Raw genomic sequence first — 14,628 nt, 5'->3', positions numbered from 1 at the left:
ACAGCCGTGTCACAGCACACGGCAATGCTCAGGTCTCTCCGACTCAGCCCATTTGATCTGGGAAGCTCACAGGCACCTGCCCCCACACCAGACGCCCCTTCATGCGCCCACTGGGTTATAAAGTGTGGTATAAGCTTATATATTACAAAGAACGCGTACGATAGAAAGCACGGGCAGTGAATACGAGGCAGTATCCCGAGGAGGGCTGGTGCAGCTAGTGTAGCTGGTGTCCGGGTCCCCGCAGCAGGGACGCGAAGCGCGTTACGCAAGAACATCGTTAGGATGATGCCGCCGACAGCCGCAGGACTGCAAGGAGACACGGCACGGCACGGCCCAGCAGCCGCCAGCCCGGTGAAGCCCCGGTAAACGCTTTCCCCATCCTGGCTCCACGCAGTTGCTGCGGCAGCGGGGCGGGGCTGAGCGGGGCGGCAGGGACCGGCCCCCGGTGCGGCCGCGGCCGGCGGGGCGCGGAGCGGCGCGGAGTGGGGCGGAGCAGCGCGGTAGGTATTTAGGAGCGGCGGGGGGGGTGTGAAACGGTGATGCGCGGAGTGGTGTCCCGCAGAGCGGGGCTTCGGTTTGTCCGCTACCGGCGGTCAGCCCATGCTCCACCCGCTCAAGGGCATCTAGGCGGAGGCTCCGTTCTTCCCAGGGCTTCCCCAAACCAAGGGGCCGGTGACCTTGGCCCAGCGGAACCGTGTAACCTGCGCTGTAATCGGCCGTTCAGGAGGAGCAGCTCGGTAAGGAGTAGTGGAGGAAAGGCCTTAGAGGAGGGGCGGCAGCAATGAAGCCTCCAGGATTCACTGTGTGTGCTTTCCTCAAGGTAGCTGGTGATGTTAAAGAAGGACCTACAGCCTTCAGCAAGGTCTCTCTGGACTTGTTGCTGTAGAGCTGCAGTCCCAGTGGTGTTGGCAATACAGCAGTCAGGAAGGTGATTTGCCTTAGCAGGAGCTCACTGAAAACAAGTTGAACACCCAGAAGTAAAGAGACTGAAACAAGTGAGTAGTGGTGGTGGAGGAGGGAAGGGGAAGGTGCTACTCATACTAGTGTGATGGCAATACTCATGTTTGCAGTGGTTTTCTTAGAGTCGATGGTTGCTTCCAGGAATCCTTAAGTGTGAAGTAAGTGCAAGAGTACCTCCCTGTTGTATAAGTACAGTTGGGATAGTGTAGAGGAGAATACCTGCAATAAATGCTACTACTCCACTTAATCAGCATGCATGGTATTTTTTGGACTGTGCATTTTAAAATGCTTTAGGAGTTGGGATGCTCATTTATCTTTTGCTCATGAACATCATGAGTATGGCACAAATAACTATGTCTTAACAGAAATCCTGTGAGTCCTTGAAGTGACTTCTATATGATGCAGTTTCAACAAAGAAATACATGGAATCTCTGCATAGAGCACGTATGTTTTTCCAGCAGTAATGGGCAATATGGTGAGTGAAAGGGCGCCTGGGGAGCTGCTCAGGGCTATGGGAATACTTATTCCACCCCTGCGTCCAAAAAGCATTCAGGATGTGAAGTGTACAGGACCAAGGCTCAGGTGCTAGTGGTGTCTGGTAGGGGAAAGCATCCATTGTTCTGCACTAGGCTCTGCCAATCTAGTTTTTAGTGAGCTTTTTAGTTGTCTACCTGAAGCCTGGCCATGCTCCTGGTATTGAACCAAATAAGAATTCCCCAGCCCAGTGCCCCTGGATGAGAGGAGACCATGTGGTTGGTCTGACAGATGACCCTTGTGGAGGGGAACCTGCCCTGCCCTGTGTAGCTGGTGCTTGCTACCATAGCTCCTGTAGGCTTCTGTGTGCAAAGCACCTGAAATAATTGTCAGCAGGTTGCCCTGGAGACCTCCTCCTTTCTCCTCACCCATGCCATCTGCTTTAGTTAAACACATCACCCAGCCCCTACTGCTTCTCAGGAGAAATTGGCAGTGTTGCAACCTTGAAGAGCCTTGTCTTGTCCCACTACCTGACAGGTATATTTCTCGTGTTCTCTCCCCCAGAAACTAAGGGGTGGCTTTGCTCCTCCCATGTCTGAGGAGTATTCTGCTATATCAATAATTGTATTCAAAACTGATTGCTCATAGGGATGAAGGGGTCTGTGAAGGAAGTTCTTGTGGAAAATGTGAGTCTCCCTTTTTACTATTTATCTGTTGCAAATATCTGGCTTCATTTTTCTTTTCCCCTTTTTAGATCAGTAATAGTCATGGTGCAACACTGCTTCCTTTTATTAGATCTCAAGGTAGAGGCACTTGCACAAGAGTTTGGTACCTGTTTTCCACTAATGCGTGTCATAACTATGACAGTATTCACCTTCTCATGTTACACATAACCCAAGACTGGCTATTATTTTCAGCTGCTTCAGAAATGACTCAGAGCAAACCAAAGAAGCCTGAATAAAAAAAGAGCTACATTTGAAAGTAAGTCCTTCTGTAGAGCCCAAACATCTTAGCTATTTTGTTTACAGAGTGATGTGTTTACACAACCTTCTGAACTTTAAAATCTCTTAAATCCTTTTGAAACATCTAGCCTATGTCCTAAACCTGAAAAGCTTCACAGGAACTGAGGCTTGTCACTAAAAGCAAAGCCAAAACACCTCTAGGATATCTCTTGGAAGGGTTTGAGAACTCTCAATTTTTCAGTACTTTCAATTTAAGCCTGATGCTGGTCTCTGCTCACAAATCTCAGGTCTCATTTGGGAACTTACTTTGTACAAAACCACGTTAATAAATTAGGCTTACAATGAAAGCATAGGGAAAGCTTGCCCTGAGATGGCAACTTGACAATTTACTGGCCCTCTCTGAAAGAGCTTATTCCCAGAGTCCAGTTCTGCTCTAACATAGACCTCGTGTCACAGGAGGAGGACGCAGATCCCAGAACATGCAGAGCCCAGAGAAAGCTGGAAAGGAAGGGGTTTGTGCATCAACTGTAAGAAGTAGCTAGTTATGTAAGAAAATGACTGAGGAAACTTCAGAGGAGGGAAGAACAGAAAATTCTTTGAAAAATTAATTTGGCCTTGGAAGAAAATGGGACAGAGCTTTTCCAAGAATGTTTTTGTTATAGAGAAGCTGCATCTTCCTCTGTGCGCAAGTAAAGAAGAGTGCACCAACAAATCATCCAGGCTTCAAAGTTAGGGGGAGTTGGGGTTTGGGTTTTTGTTTGTGTTTTGTCGTTTTGTTTGAGGTGGGTTTTATTGTTTTTTTTCCTAAGTTGTCTTTTGATTACCATTTTCAGGGAGTAATTAAGGCATTAAATTGGTCTAAATATTAACTGCTTTCAACTGTTGTGCTGTTGCTTGAATGGTTTTGAGCTTCTCTCCAAATGAGATCCCTACAGGTGCTGCAGATAATCCTCTCTTGAGGATCAACAGCTCATATATCATTTAATATTACTCCCCACGTTGTAGGCCATCATACACTCAATCTGTGTACTTAACTCTACTAAAGGAGCAAACAGTATTTCAGAAATCACCTGGGGTATGGTGAAATCCAGGTGGAGAGATAGCCTAAAAAGAATTCACTTGCTCCAGTTACAGATGCAGCTAAATTATAGCACCAAACCAATGCCTGAGACCGGAGCGTTGTTAACAAGCTGTTGAGGGAGCACACATGTAACACACACAGGAGGATTACATCTGTGTCCTGAGTCGGAGACAAGGAAGTCTGGGTCAGATCTTGTGCAGGTGTGGCATTGCCTCTCCTGTAGTGCCACTTTATAAGTGTTTTGCTGCCTGACGCTACCAAAGGTAAAAGGAAGTATTCCTGTCAGCAGTGAAAGGTGTTTGCTATACTTCAGGGTTTTGTATGCATTATGTAACTTTTTCCATCTAAATGAAACAAAATATCACCTGTGTGCTACCACTAAGGTCAGCAGGAAGGCGAGTTAGTGTTTACAGAGGAGGAAGATGCTAGAGCTCATTCTCTGAGCAAGGTAAAGCAAAAACCTGGCTGAATGCACCATTGCTTTTTCTGCCTTCCAGTTTTGGCTCCTGGGAAATCTGAAAAAAAAAAAAAAACCCCAAAAACACCCACAGCCCATAGGTGCAGCTGAGCCACGTTCACCCACATCCAGTGTCCAAGCCATGTACAACAATCAACTTTTACGAGGTCTGAACTTCATTCTGGTGTTGCATGAATGGCAGCAAAAACACATATGTGAGAAGAGTTTACAGTTCTGTAGCACAACAGCTGGCAGTAATGTACGGCCAAGCATGTGATGAGGTGCTGATTCAGGAAGATGAATGCTGAGGAAGAGAAACCAGAGATGGCATCAGTGCTGCTGTGTTTTCACTCCAGAGTTAGAGGTGGGAAGTTATTTATTAAATGCCTTTACATATAGATTTTAATGGTGCAAACTTGTCCATAGTGGGAGCCGTGCTGGGATTATAGCTGCTGCTCTTATTCGTAATACCTGACATTACCTCCCTGTGAAAACAAGCTCTTGGGCACTTTTAAACATCAATGTTTAAGTACTACAGTAACCTGAGGGTTCTGCTTGTCAGTGGGTAACAGGCAGTTTTCTAAACTGAGATGATGCTATACAGCCATGGGCCATGCTGTGTATGGGCAATCTGAGCAGCACAGATGCAACAGAGGAACAGACTGAGACTGTGTCCCTAGGAAATGCTGGTGTTTGGATACTCAGCACAATTTTAACACCTGTCTTATCTAAAGTTCTTCCCAATTACTGGTCCACAAGACATGTATTTCATTCCTTATGCACCATGCTTGGTGCTCACTGAATAAAACAAATAGAAGTAAATCCATTATGGACTGGAAATGTGAATCCCTTTGTTCTATTTGCACTTACAGAAATGTCTGTCTACATAAAATCAATGGGTTCATCCCAATGTTATGTTAGCATTAAGAGGGCAAGACTGGTGCTTTGGGTGTAATAACAACATTACAAATACGTAAGAACAATTACAGATAAATAACTTGTAGAAATTATATATATATTTTAATAACCAAAGAGGATGACTGCCCATTCCTAATAGCTGAAATTATTTACATATCAGACCGCTTTAAAGTAGTGATTGTTTTGCCCTGTCACACCTTGCCATTTGGAGACTGCATGTTGTAGGTATCCTGCATGTGAGACCAAATGCAAGCCTCAGGTGCTTGTGGCAGGATTTTACTTAAGCCCCAGGATGAGTGTAACCCCTTAGGATTCTGCAAAACCCACCAACTAGGGGTGGACAATTAAATATTTCTGGGATGGACTGTTTGCTTCTTTTCCCTTCCTACCTTGTTTATAACTTTTGGCTCTACTTTACATTCAAAGTCTTGGAGACCACCTGTTTAATGATCATGGAGTTATCTCCAGCTCCAGAGTTTGTTTTTCCTCACTCTAAAGTTATCTTGACCTGAATACATCTTGGAAACCCTTTTTCTCTGTATATGTAAGTCAACCAAATGCTCCTGCTGAGGGTGCAAGGTATTTTTCAAGCATTCTTTGGAAACCAGTCTATTCCAGTTGCCCTGCAAGACTGTCTCTTTTTCCACAGGAATTTACCAGCAGGTGCCTTTTGCCAGGCACTGGCCAGCCACCAGTAAGAACTGCAGACTGCTAGTGTGAGCAAAGTCCCCCAAACCACTGTTTTTCAAATCAGAAATTATATAGTATAGTACCTAACACTTTGGGTCACAACTCTAAACACTAGTCTAACACTTGTAATTAATATTACTAAAAAGAAATCTTTAAGATTAGGCATGCTCTTAAATGAAACCTGGAATTTCTTGTGATGCTGATTTATCTTTTCAGCTGCCTTAATCAGAGACATGTGTCAACAAGCAAGAAAATCAGGTTGCCACTTAAAACAATAAAAGCTGTTTTACAGGTTTATCTTCTTGCTTTTTTTGCTTGGAGGTGAAATTGCTGAAAATGATCTGAATGTTGCTTAATAGCTTTAGAAGCTAAATTCTATTCATTTTATTCATAGCTGGTTGTAACAGTCCCATGGCCTCTAAACAGAAAGGCATTTACACAACACAACCAAATGTTTAAATTCTAATTTGTAGATAAATGAGTGCTCAGTTAAAATTGCATAACAGCAAATTTTCTCCTGTTCTGGAATATTGGGAACTGATGAGCTAATAAGGCAGAACCCTTTCAACTCAGAGTGCCAGCTGACTGCAGTGTTAATGTAATAAACCCCAGTAGTGCTTAAAAATTAAAGTGGAAGCCTCTCTAGGACAAGTCGTGTTTAAAATACAGTTGTTTGTTGTTTTTTTTTTTTTAGTCTTGAAAGTTTCTGTTTGCCTAGTGATCTGCCATTCCCTTTGATTATTGCTACAAGGTGATTGGCCTGGCTAGCAAGGCTGCCTGAGACCTTCTGAGATAGGGAGCTCTGGGCTATTGCTTATGTTTAAAACTGGCCCTGACTTAATGCAAGTGTGGAGTACCTTCAGAAAAGGTGTCTGCCACAGTAACAGTGGATTTGTATATCTCTTTCCCTGAGCAGCTGGCTTAAGATGGCTTTCTTTCCTTTCTCTTCTACGTTTTCCTTTTATAAATTATGCATCTAGAATTGCATTATCCTGAGACATCCCTCATGTTTGCTGCATTTCTAAGACAGTCCTGCTAACGGAGAAAGTCTCTGGGTAGATTAAATGCAGTGGAAGTTGTTAGTGGTGAGGACAAAGACAGTAATTTGACTGTTTGTCTTTTACTTATCTCAACCTCTATCATTCATTTGCAGACCGTGCAGCTTCTGCATTAAGATGGCTTGTGCTCCTGCTGGTAGTCCAGGGAGTCACATTGCATGTGTGTCTGAGTACCTGGAAATGGGGTTATAGTGTGTGTTGTGAACTGGAAGAACCAAAGAGGCACGGTTGGTCACTGAGCTGACTGAAAATGCAATCCCCAGGCTGGAGAAAGTATAACAAGGTCTTTTGTATAAATCAAAAGGTCTGCTCCTTATTTTAATTACTTCTGTCCTGGTTTCGACAACTTCATACTTCGCTCATGTATCCATCCAAGACAGCAATATCTAGTAAGTGGTGAGTCTGCAGCCTGGTAGACTGGTCTAATATCAGAAAATTCAGCCTGGGGATTTTTTTTCCTGTGTTTTGCTGTTCTTTATACCAGCTCTGTACTGAGACATACAAGTATATGTGCTGCTGAGGGCAGGAAGATTGATTAGCCTGGGATCTTTTCCCCCAAAACCCCTGCAGCACCTCTCTGATAACCTTCCCATTGCCTTAAACAGCCACAGCAAGCACTCCAGTCTCACAGTTTCTCCGTAGAATCATAGAATAGTTAGGATTGGAAAGACCTTAAGATCATCAAGTTCCAACCCCATGCGGCTTAACACGTATTTACTCAAGAAAGGTGTGAGTTTAACTAGCACAGGTATAAACCCAGTATAAATACCATAATCCTAGATAGTATGAGAGGACCCTTATTGTTTTCTTTTCAATTATATAGGAAAGGGCTTAACCTCTTTATTGAAAAATATTGCTCTTTTTGCAGAATGTATAAATGGAGACACTTGGCTCCCAGTGCATTACAGTTTGCCAGCTGTGCCATTTTTATTAAAGGCTTTGCAATATTTACAAGGTTTTAAGGCCTCTCGAGTTCTTCCTAAAAATAAATTATCTGAAAGGTGTCCTCTTCCATTCATAATAGGATAGAAAACAGTGGTGATCCTTCTCCCCAGCCTTCGGAGTAAAGCTGTTTACAGCAAAGAAAGTCACTGAGATGTAAAATAGAAGGGGTTTGTGCATAAATTGTAAGAAGTAGCTAGTTATGTAAGAAAATGACTGAGGAAACTTCAGAAGAAGAACAGAAAATTCTTTGAAAAATTAATCTTCCCCCCAAATGTACTCTTGGCAGCCTCCCTGTCCAGGACATGTAGTCTAGGAGATATGGGGAAGATTGAACTGAAGGAAATGCACTGCTTTGGCAGAAGGAGGGGAAAAAAGATACACTGGAGAAGGTACTGATGGTTAGATGACACAGAAGAAGAGGGGTTGCTGGAAAGTAAAGGCTGGGTGGGTGATCAGGCAAGTACAGAAATTTTTCTACGTAAAAATCCACTAACAAAACCAACCCTCTCTCCTTTTCATAGACTAGTTGGGTTGGAAGTGACTTTCAAGCGTTATCTAGTTCAACCTCTCTGCAAAGAGCAGGGACCTGAGGACTGGAGGAAAGCAAATGTCACTCCCGTCTTCAAAAAGGGCAAGAAGGAGGACCCAGGTAACTATAGACCGGTCAGCCTCACCTCCATTCCTGGGAAAGTGATGGAACACCTTATCCTTGGTGCCATCTTAAGGCATATCAAGGATAAGAGGGTTATGAGGGGCAGTCAACATGGCTTCACCAAGGGGAAGTCATGCTTGACCAATCTCGTAGCCTTTTATGAGGAAATAACATGGTGGATGGATGATGGCAGAGCGGTGGATGTGGTCTACCTTGACTTCAGCAAAGTGTTTGACACAGTCTCCCACAGCATCCTCACAGCTAAATTGAGGAAGTGTGGTCTGGATGATCGGGTAGTGAGGTGGACTGTGAACTGGCTGAAGGAGAGAAGCCAGAGAGTTGTAGTCTATGGGGCGGAGTCTAGTTGGAGGCCTGTATCTAGTGGAGTGCCTCAAGGGTCGGTACTGGGACCAGTATTATTTAATATATTCATCAATGATTTAGATGAGGGAATTGAGTGTACTATCAGCAAGTTTGCTGATGACATTAAGCTGGGAGGAGTGGCTGACACGCCAGAAGGCTGTGCTGCCATCCAGAGAGACCTGGACAGGCTGGAGAGTTGGGCGGGGAATAACTTGATGAAATATAACAAGGGAAAGTGTAGAGTCCTGCATCTGGGCAGGAACAACCCCAGGTTCCAGTATAGGTTGGGGAACGACCTGTTAGAGAGCAGTGTAGGGGAGAGGGACCTGGGGGTCCTAGTGGATGACAGGGTGACCATGAGCCAACACTGTGCCCTTGTGGCCAAGAAGGCCAGTGGCATCCTGGGGTGTATCAGAGGGGGGCTGGTTAGTAGGTTGAGAGAGGTCCTCCCTCCCCTCTACTCTGCCCTGGTGAGACCTCATCTGGAATATTGTGTCCAGTTCTGGGCCCCTCAGTTTAAGAAGGACAGGGACCTGCTGGAGAGAGTCCAGCGCAGGGCAACTAAGATGATTAAGGGAGTGGAGCATCTCCCTTATGAGGAAAGACTGAGGGAGCTGGGTCTCTATAGTTTGGAGGAGATTGAGGGGTGACCTTATTAGTGTATATAAATATATAAAGGGGGAGTGTCACGAGGATGGAGCCAGGCTCTTCTCAGTGGCAAACAATGATAGGACAAGGGGCAATGGGTACAAACTGGAACACAAGAGGTTCCACTTAAACTTGAGAAGAAACTTCTCAGTGAGGGTGACAGAACACTGGAACAGGCTGCCCAGGGAGGTTGTAGAGTCTCCTTCTCTGGAGACATTCAAAACCCGCCTGGACACGTTCCTGTTTAGCCTTATCTAGGTGTTCCTTCTCCGGCAGGGGGATTGGACTAGATGATCTTTTGAGGTCCCTTCCAATCTCTAACATACTGTGATACTGTGACATCATCAACTAGATCAGATTGCCCAGAACCGTATGCAGTCTGGTCTTGCATGTCTCCAGGAATGGGACATCTATCACCTTTCTGAGCAACCTTTTCCAGTATTTTACCTCTCCTGCAAAAAAATTTTTCCTGATGCCCAGCCTGACTCTACCCTCTTTTAAAGTCATTACCCCTTGTCCTATTGCAACAGGCCCTGTTAAAAAGTCTTCCCCTGGTTTCTTAATGCACTGCAGTTTCACTGCAGTTGTTGCCAGAAAAGAAGTTATGTTCATGGAGATGTTCAGAGTTGAAGAGGAAGAGATGTGAGGAGGTCTGGACAGGATGGAAGGAGAAACACTGGGAAAGGAGTCAGCACATGAATGAAAGAGAAGGAACAAAAACAGTTGGTTCCCTTATCAACAGCATTGGATGAGCACTTGGAGCATCACTTCAGTTAGACACTCTGATGAGCTTGCAATTGTTGCCTTCCCAAAGAAGAAAGGGCAAAAAACAAAATCTGCCTTGCAGCATCCCCAGATGGCAAGGTGTAAGCTAGGCTGGCAGGATGCTCCATTTGCCATGCTATGTGGGAGCGTTTAACTGCAAGTACCAATGACCTAAAGGAAGAAACATGGAGAAACAACCCATCAAGGTGAGTGCACTTAACAGTGCATCCACCAGACAAAAACTTTACACATCAGTAACCAAAGTAAAGCTATGACAAGACAAAACAGGGATGCTTTTTACTGGTTGTCTCCCCTTCAGTAAATACCCACATACCACCAAAATATACTGTACAGCCTCCAGAGGAGGTCAACTACTGAATATCCTAATATACTTGGCCTATATCAGTGTACCATCATTACTTTAAACACTGGCTGCAAGTTTTCTAATACTAGCATTTTGTTGCTTTGAGGGACAGAAAATTTCTGTTGCCCAAACCTCATGATGAATACAAGACTGGAGGGACATGACATGTTCAAGCATCTCTGCTCCTGGCATTCTAGGTAACAGAAGTTTAGAACAAAATGATACATCAGAAGGTTTACTAGTAGGACTAAACGCTGTATTCCCTTTTCCTGTGAGCTGACCTGGCCAGAATGCATGTCCTTAGACTCAACCCCCCCCAAAAAAAGGAGTCCCCTTATCAAGCTTCATACACTTGCTTATCATTCTCTCTGAATTTTCTCTAAGTAGATGTTTTTAGCCTGAATTTAAAGATTATTTAAAATACTGAAAAGCAATTTTAATAAAAAGCAGTGGAAGTCAAAACCCATTTCCTAGTTAATACTTGCTCAGCCATCCTCCTTTCTGTATGGAGACAGGAATAATTAATGCATAAAGGTACTACCTGAAAGAAAAATATTTCCTAGACTTGCAAATTCTATTAAATACTCATTTAATATGTAATGTATCATATTTCTTTGTAAGGAGCTAAAAAGTAAACCAACTTATGTTATTTGAGATTACTTTTTTCTCCTCCCTTTCATAGTTTGTCTTATTCTTAAACATTGTAGAATAATAAAAACTATCAGAAGCAAAGTTTTTACAGCGCAGTTCTTTTAATCTCGTCTTTATTCCAGAGCATATGAGTCTGCCATTCACATTTAATGATGCTGGGCCAAAGCCATTTCTTTTAAAAGCGTATCTCCCTGAATTCCAAGTGAAATCTTGTACCTTTATCAGCTAATGTGGTTTTAATTCCTATTGCAGAATGAATAGCACAACACGCTCACAATTAGAATGCAGGAATTGAGAGTGCCCAACTAATACAGGTTCAGTAACTCCAAGCAGCAGTTGTTAGGCCTAAAGACTTTTTTCTTCTGGTCCAGGGAAGTAAAGGTTGGTGATTGCAGAGATACATTATTTCTGTTTGAACTTTATGTAATAATTACATGTGTTATAAACCTGAAGTGATGGTCACTGCATCACCATTGCAGGTCTTCCTTTCCACTGCAGCTGTAATCCAGACTTCTTTATTATTACAGGTCATCTTCTCAAAATCACTGGAAGCTGAAGATGGATATTAAGCATGTGAAGGACTACATCTACTGGCTGTACTACCAGTACCTGTTGATAACCTGCAGCTATGTGCTGGAGCCCTGGGAGCGGTCCATGTTTCACACAATCACCGTGACTGTTTTTGCTATGGTGGTGTACACAGCTTATGTCTTCGTGCCTATCCACGTCCGCTTGGCTTTTGAGTTCTTCTCCCAGCTATTTGGAGGCCAACCTGAAAGCACAGTTTCCATCATGAACTGAACTTGCCTGAGTAGTGATTAGCAGCTCTTGCAACTTGTGAAATGCAGTGTTTTCTTCAATTTTGTGTATTCTGAAGCAGTCTTGCAGTGATGAAAATATTTTCTCTTATAAAACATGGCTTGCTTGCTTCATATAGCTGAAAATCAGAATACTGCACTACTGGCTGCACAGTCCATATTAAAAGAAACACAGGCCAGCTTTTCCTATGTGATAATTAAACACATTACCTGGAATGCCATGTTTACTTAATATTCAACCAGCTCCCACTTTCAGCACCCTGATTTGAACACACTGGCATGTATGAAACAGCAAAGCCACACAGAAGTTCTGCCAACAGTACAGCGGCAAAACATCTCACATCTTCGTTGACCCAGGTTAGAGAATACAAGGAGATCAGTATAATATAGCATGATTTCAGCGCTAATATCTGGCTGGTTATTGACTTCTGTTTCTAACGGATGGGATCAGAAGAGAGAAAGTAATAGGCATATGAACTTGAATCCAATTTCTTGCATCTGAGTTGCTGCATTGGATGGGGTTTGGGCAACCTGGTCTAGTGAGTGGAAGGTGTCCCTGCCCATGGCAGGGGGGTTGGAACTATGTGATATTTAAGGTCTCTTCCAACCCAAACCATTCTAGGATTCTATAAGATAGTAAAATAAACATACTATAGATAATCTTGCAGTTTACTGATATTGACAGAAAGAAAAAGAACTGGCTCTGATTCAGTAAAGTCCTGCCTTCTTTGATAAAGAACTGAGACATCTTTTCTTTCTACTCCCATTCACCAAGGCAAGCAAAGTTCATGTTTATGCCAGAGGAAGACAATCCAGAAAACAGAGTAGAAGTAATATTTTAATAACTGTAGGGAAGTCTGAGTGCTTAAAGAGTTCTCCTTTATAAAGAAGAAAACAGATTTCATATAATTGCCTGTGCAGTTTCTTGAACAATGGAAAGTTTATTTGGTTTTCACTCTACACTTAACATCAAATGTGAATGCCAAATCAGAAGTTATAGCTATACAGTGCATGTATCTAACAGCTAATGCTACTGTTATTAGAAGTGAGAGGTGAAAAACGTAAATAGCCTTCAAATGATGTTTGCATAGTTACAGGATTAAAACAACCCTCTTAACTTCTTTATCAAGCTGCAGTGGGGTCCTGCATGCTTCAAAGAACACAGTTTGTTGGGAAACAAAGACATGTTTTGAAGGTTGAACAGATCTGAACGTGTGTATGCAGTTTTTTCAGAAAATTAAATTTTATTCTTCAGAAACAACATTTCCATGTAAGTCTCAGTTCCTCCTGTATTTTCTATTTGTTCATAAATACTCTTTGGTACTTCTGTGGATGTGTGTGGGCCAGGCTGACACCATGGCAGACAGACTATTTTGTTGCCAATGTTTTAGGGCAAGGTTTCTGAGCCCCTTAAATGATCCATGTGTGGACTGCCATGTTCATTCTCATTAGTGCTCCAGCCCAAGACTTGTCCTCTCTCTGGTGGTGAGGGAGAAAAAAAAAAAAAGGTCCTGAGGGCAATTCTTGGAGATGCACAGGTCTCCTGCTTGCAAGAGACCACATTCATCATAAATACTTGCTACCTGTGTTCAGGTTCCAGCTCACACCTGAGCCATCTCTTCATATCGCTAATACAAGCAGATCACGAACGTGCCTGAATTCTCTTGCAGACAGCAACTGATGTGCTTCAGATTAAAGCACCAAATACCTGCATGTGTTGGTGGCAAAAGAATTGAGTGATTTAGGCACAAATGGAAGCCAAAGACTTAGCTGTCCTATCAGTTTAATCACAGTTGTTAACCTGCAAATATGAGGTACAAAGCTGTAATCACACAGTAATAAAAGAGCATTGAAGCAGATGAAAAATGTCAACTACCTGTGAAAATTTCTATGAAAGCGGTCTATAAAATAGACTAAAAGTAACAATCCAGATGTTGGAGGTGAAAACATGAAAATATTTACCTAGCAAGTTGGCGCTTGAACCAAAAATACTCCCCAATATCCTATCCTCAAAAGAGTCTACTTATAAGTAGATAACATGATAATGTAAATGCCATGGCATCTTCTAATCAATCCTGTCTCCAATAACATATTAATTTTTAATTTATCAAAAAGGTTATTTGTTCACAATAGCATCAAACATAACCGACCTGTTTTTAGGAGTACAAGGAAAAACACTTTCTTACAGGTACGCAAAGGCTGGGTCTTGTATCTCAAGGAGCACACACCCCAATGTAATGTTGCTATTTAAACATTTAACTTAAAGCAAACAGAAGCAAACAGCTTTGCTCAGGAAGAGGGAATTTCCACTGACGTCTCATGGTGGGATTCCTGTAAAGTGCTTCTCTTCCTTATTATTCCTGTTATCTTTGTTTAGCTTTGCAGGAGGTGCTCGGAAGATGGAAGACAGCCACAGTTTCTCTTTGGGAGGGTCCCTGCAGCCCTACTTAAGTGAAAACACTTTTCTTGTGCACATTCTTCAGCTTCTTTACTAAATTTCAAAGTTTTGGGGCAAAAGGAAGGAAAGAGACAGCTGAAAATAACCTCTGCCAAAAAGACTATTGAGATTTTTCCAAGCCTTTTCACTTCTCCTTTCTACTAGAAAAGCTGAAATAACTCTTAGCTACTTGATATTCAAAATTAGTAGGTTCCAGCAAGAGATTTCAAAGCATTTTTGGCACACAGCAGTGAACAGAAACATTTTCTCCCAGGCTGAAAGAGAGAGGAGGTGGGATACCACTTTCTAGGCTTGAGACCACACCACCACTTGGGAAACCCTGTTCCAAATTTGAAATTCTTTTCCCTGTCAATGAAGCCATTTA

The 14,628-nt window shown here is 42.9% G+C and overlaps 1 protein-coding gene and 1 long non-coding RNA gene across 5 annotated transcripts in view; both read left to right on the top strand.

The window, feature by feature from the left end:
* Nucleotides 1-13,266, top strand: part of LOC133222189 (uncharacterized) — a 626,079-nt gene extending 612,813 nt beyond the window's left edge. Inside the window, exon 2 of the long non-coding RNA XR_009728220.1 lies at nt 12,403-13,266. This is a non-coding gene — a long non-coding RNA (uncharacterized LOC133222189). The remainder of the gene's footprint in view (nt 1-12,402) is intronic.
* On the top strand, nt 47-12,097 carry SPTSSB (serine palmitoyltransferase small subunit B). Of its 4 annotated transcripts, none has more exons than XM_061371667.1 (2): nt 47-500; nt 11,516-12,097. In XM_061371667.1, the coding sequence occupies exon 2, from the start codon at nt 11,547-11,549 to the stop codon at nt 11,787-11,789; it is 243 nt and encodes an 80-aa protein (XP_061227651.1). In that variant the 5' UTR covers nt 47-500; nt 11,516-11,546; the 3' UTR covers nt 11,790-12,097. The 4 variants fall into 4 exon arrangements, with proteins under 4 accessions (XP_061227651.1, XP_061227652.1, XP_061227649.1 ...); XM_061371668.1 differs by lacking the exon at nt 47-500 and adding an exon at nt 539-737; XM_061371665.1 differs by lacking the exon at nt 47-500 and adding an exon at nt 1,080-1,971.
* Nucleotides 13,267-14,628: the final 1,362 nt, after the last annotated feature.

The sequence above is a fragment of the Neopsephotus bourkii genome, unplaced genomic scaffold, assembly GCF_033783945.1.
Source record: "Neopsephotus bourkii isolate Nb327-2 ecotype Australia unplaced genomic scaffold, CSIRO-AGI_Nbou_v1 NB_1574, whole genome shotgun sequence".
NCBI lineage: Eukaryota > Metazoa > Chordata > Aves > Psittaciformes > Psittacidae > Neopsephotus > Neopsephotus bourkii.
Note: the sequence above shows the minus strand (reverse complement) of the source record. Positions and strands in the feature narration are given on the sequence as shown.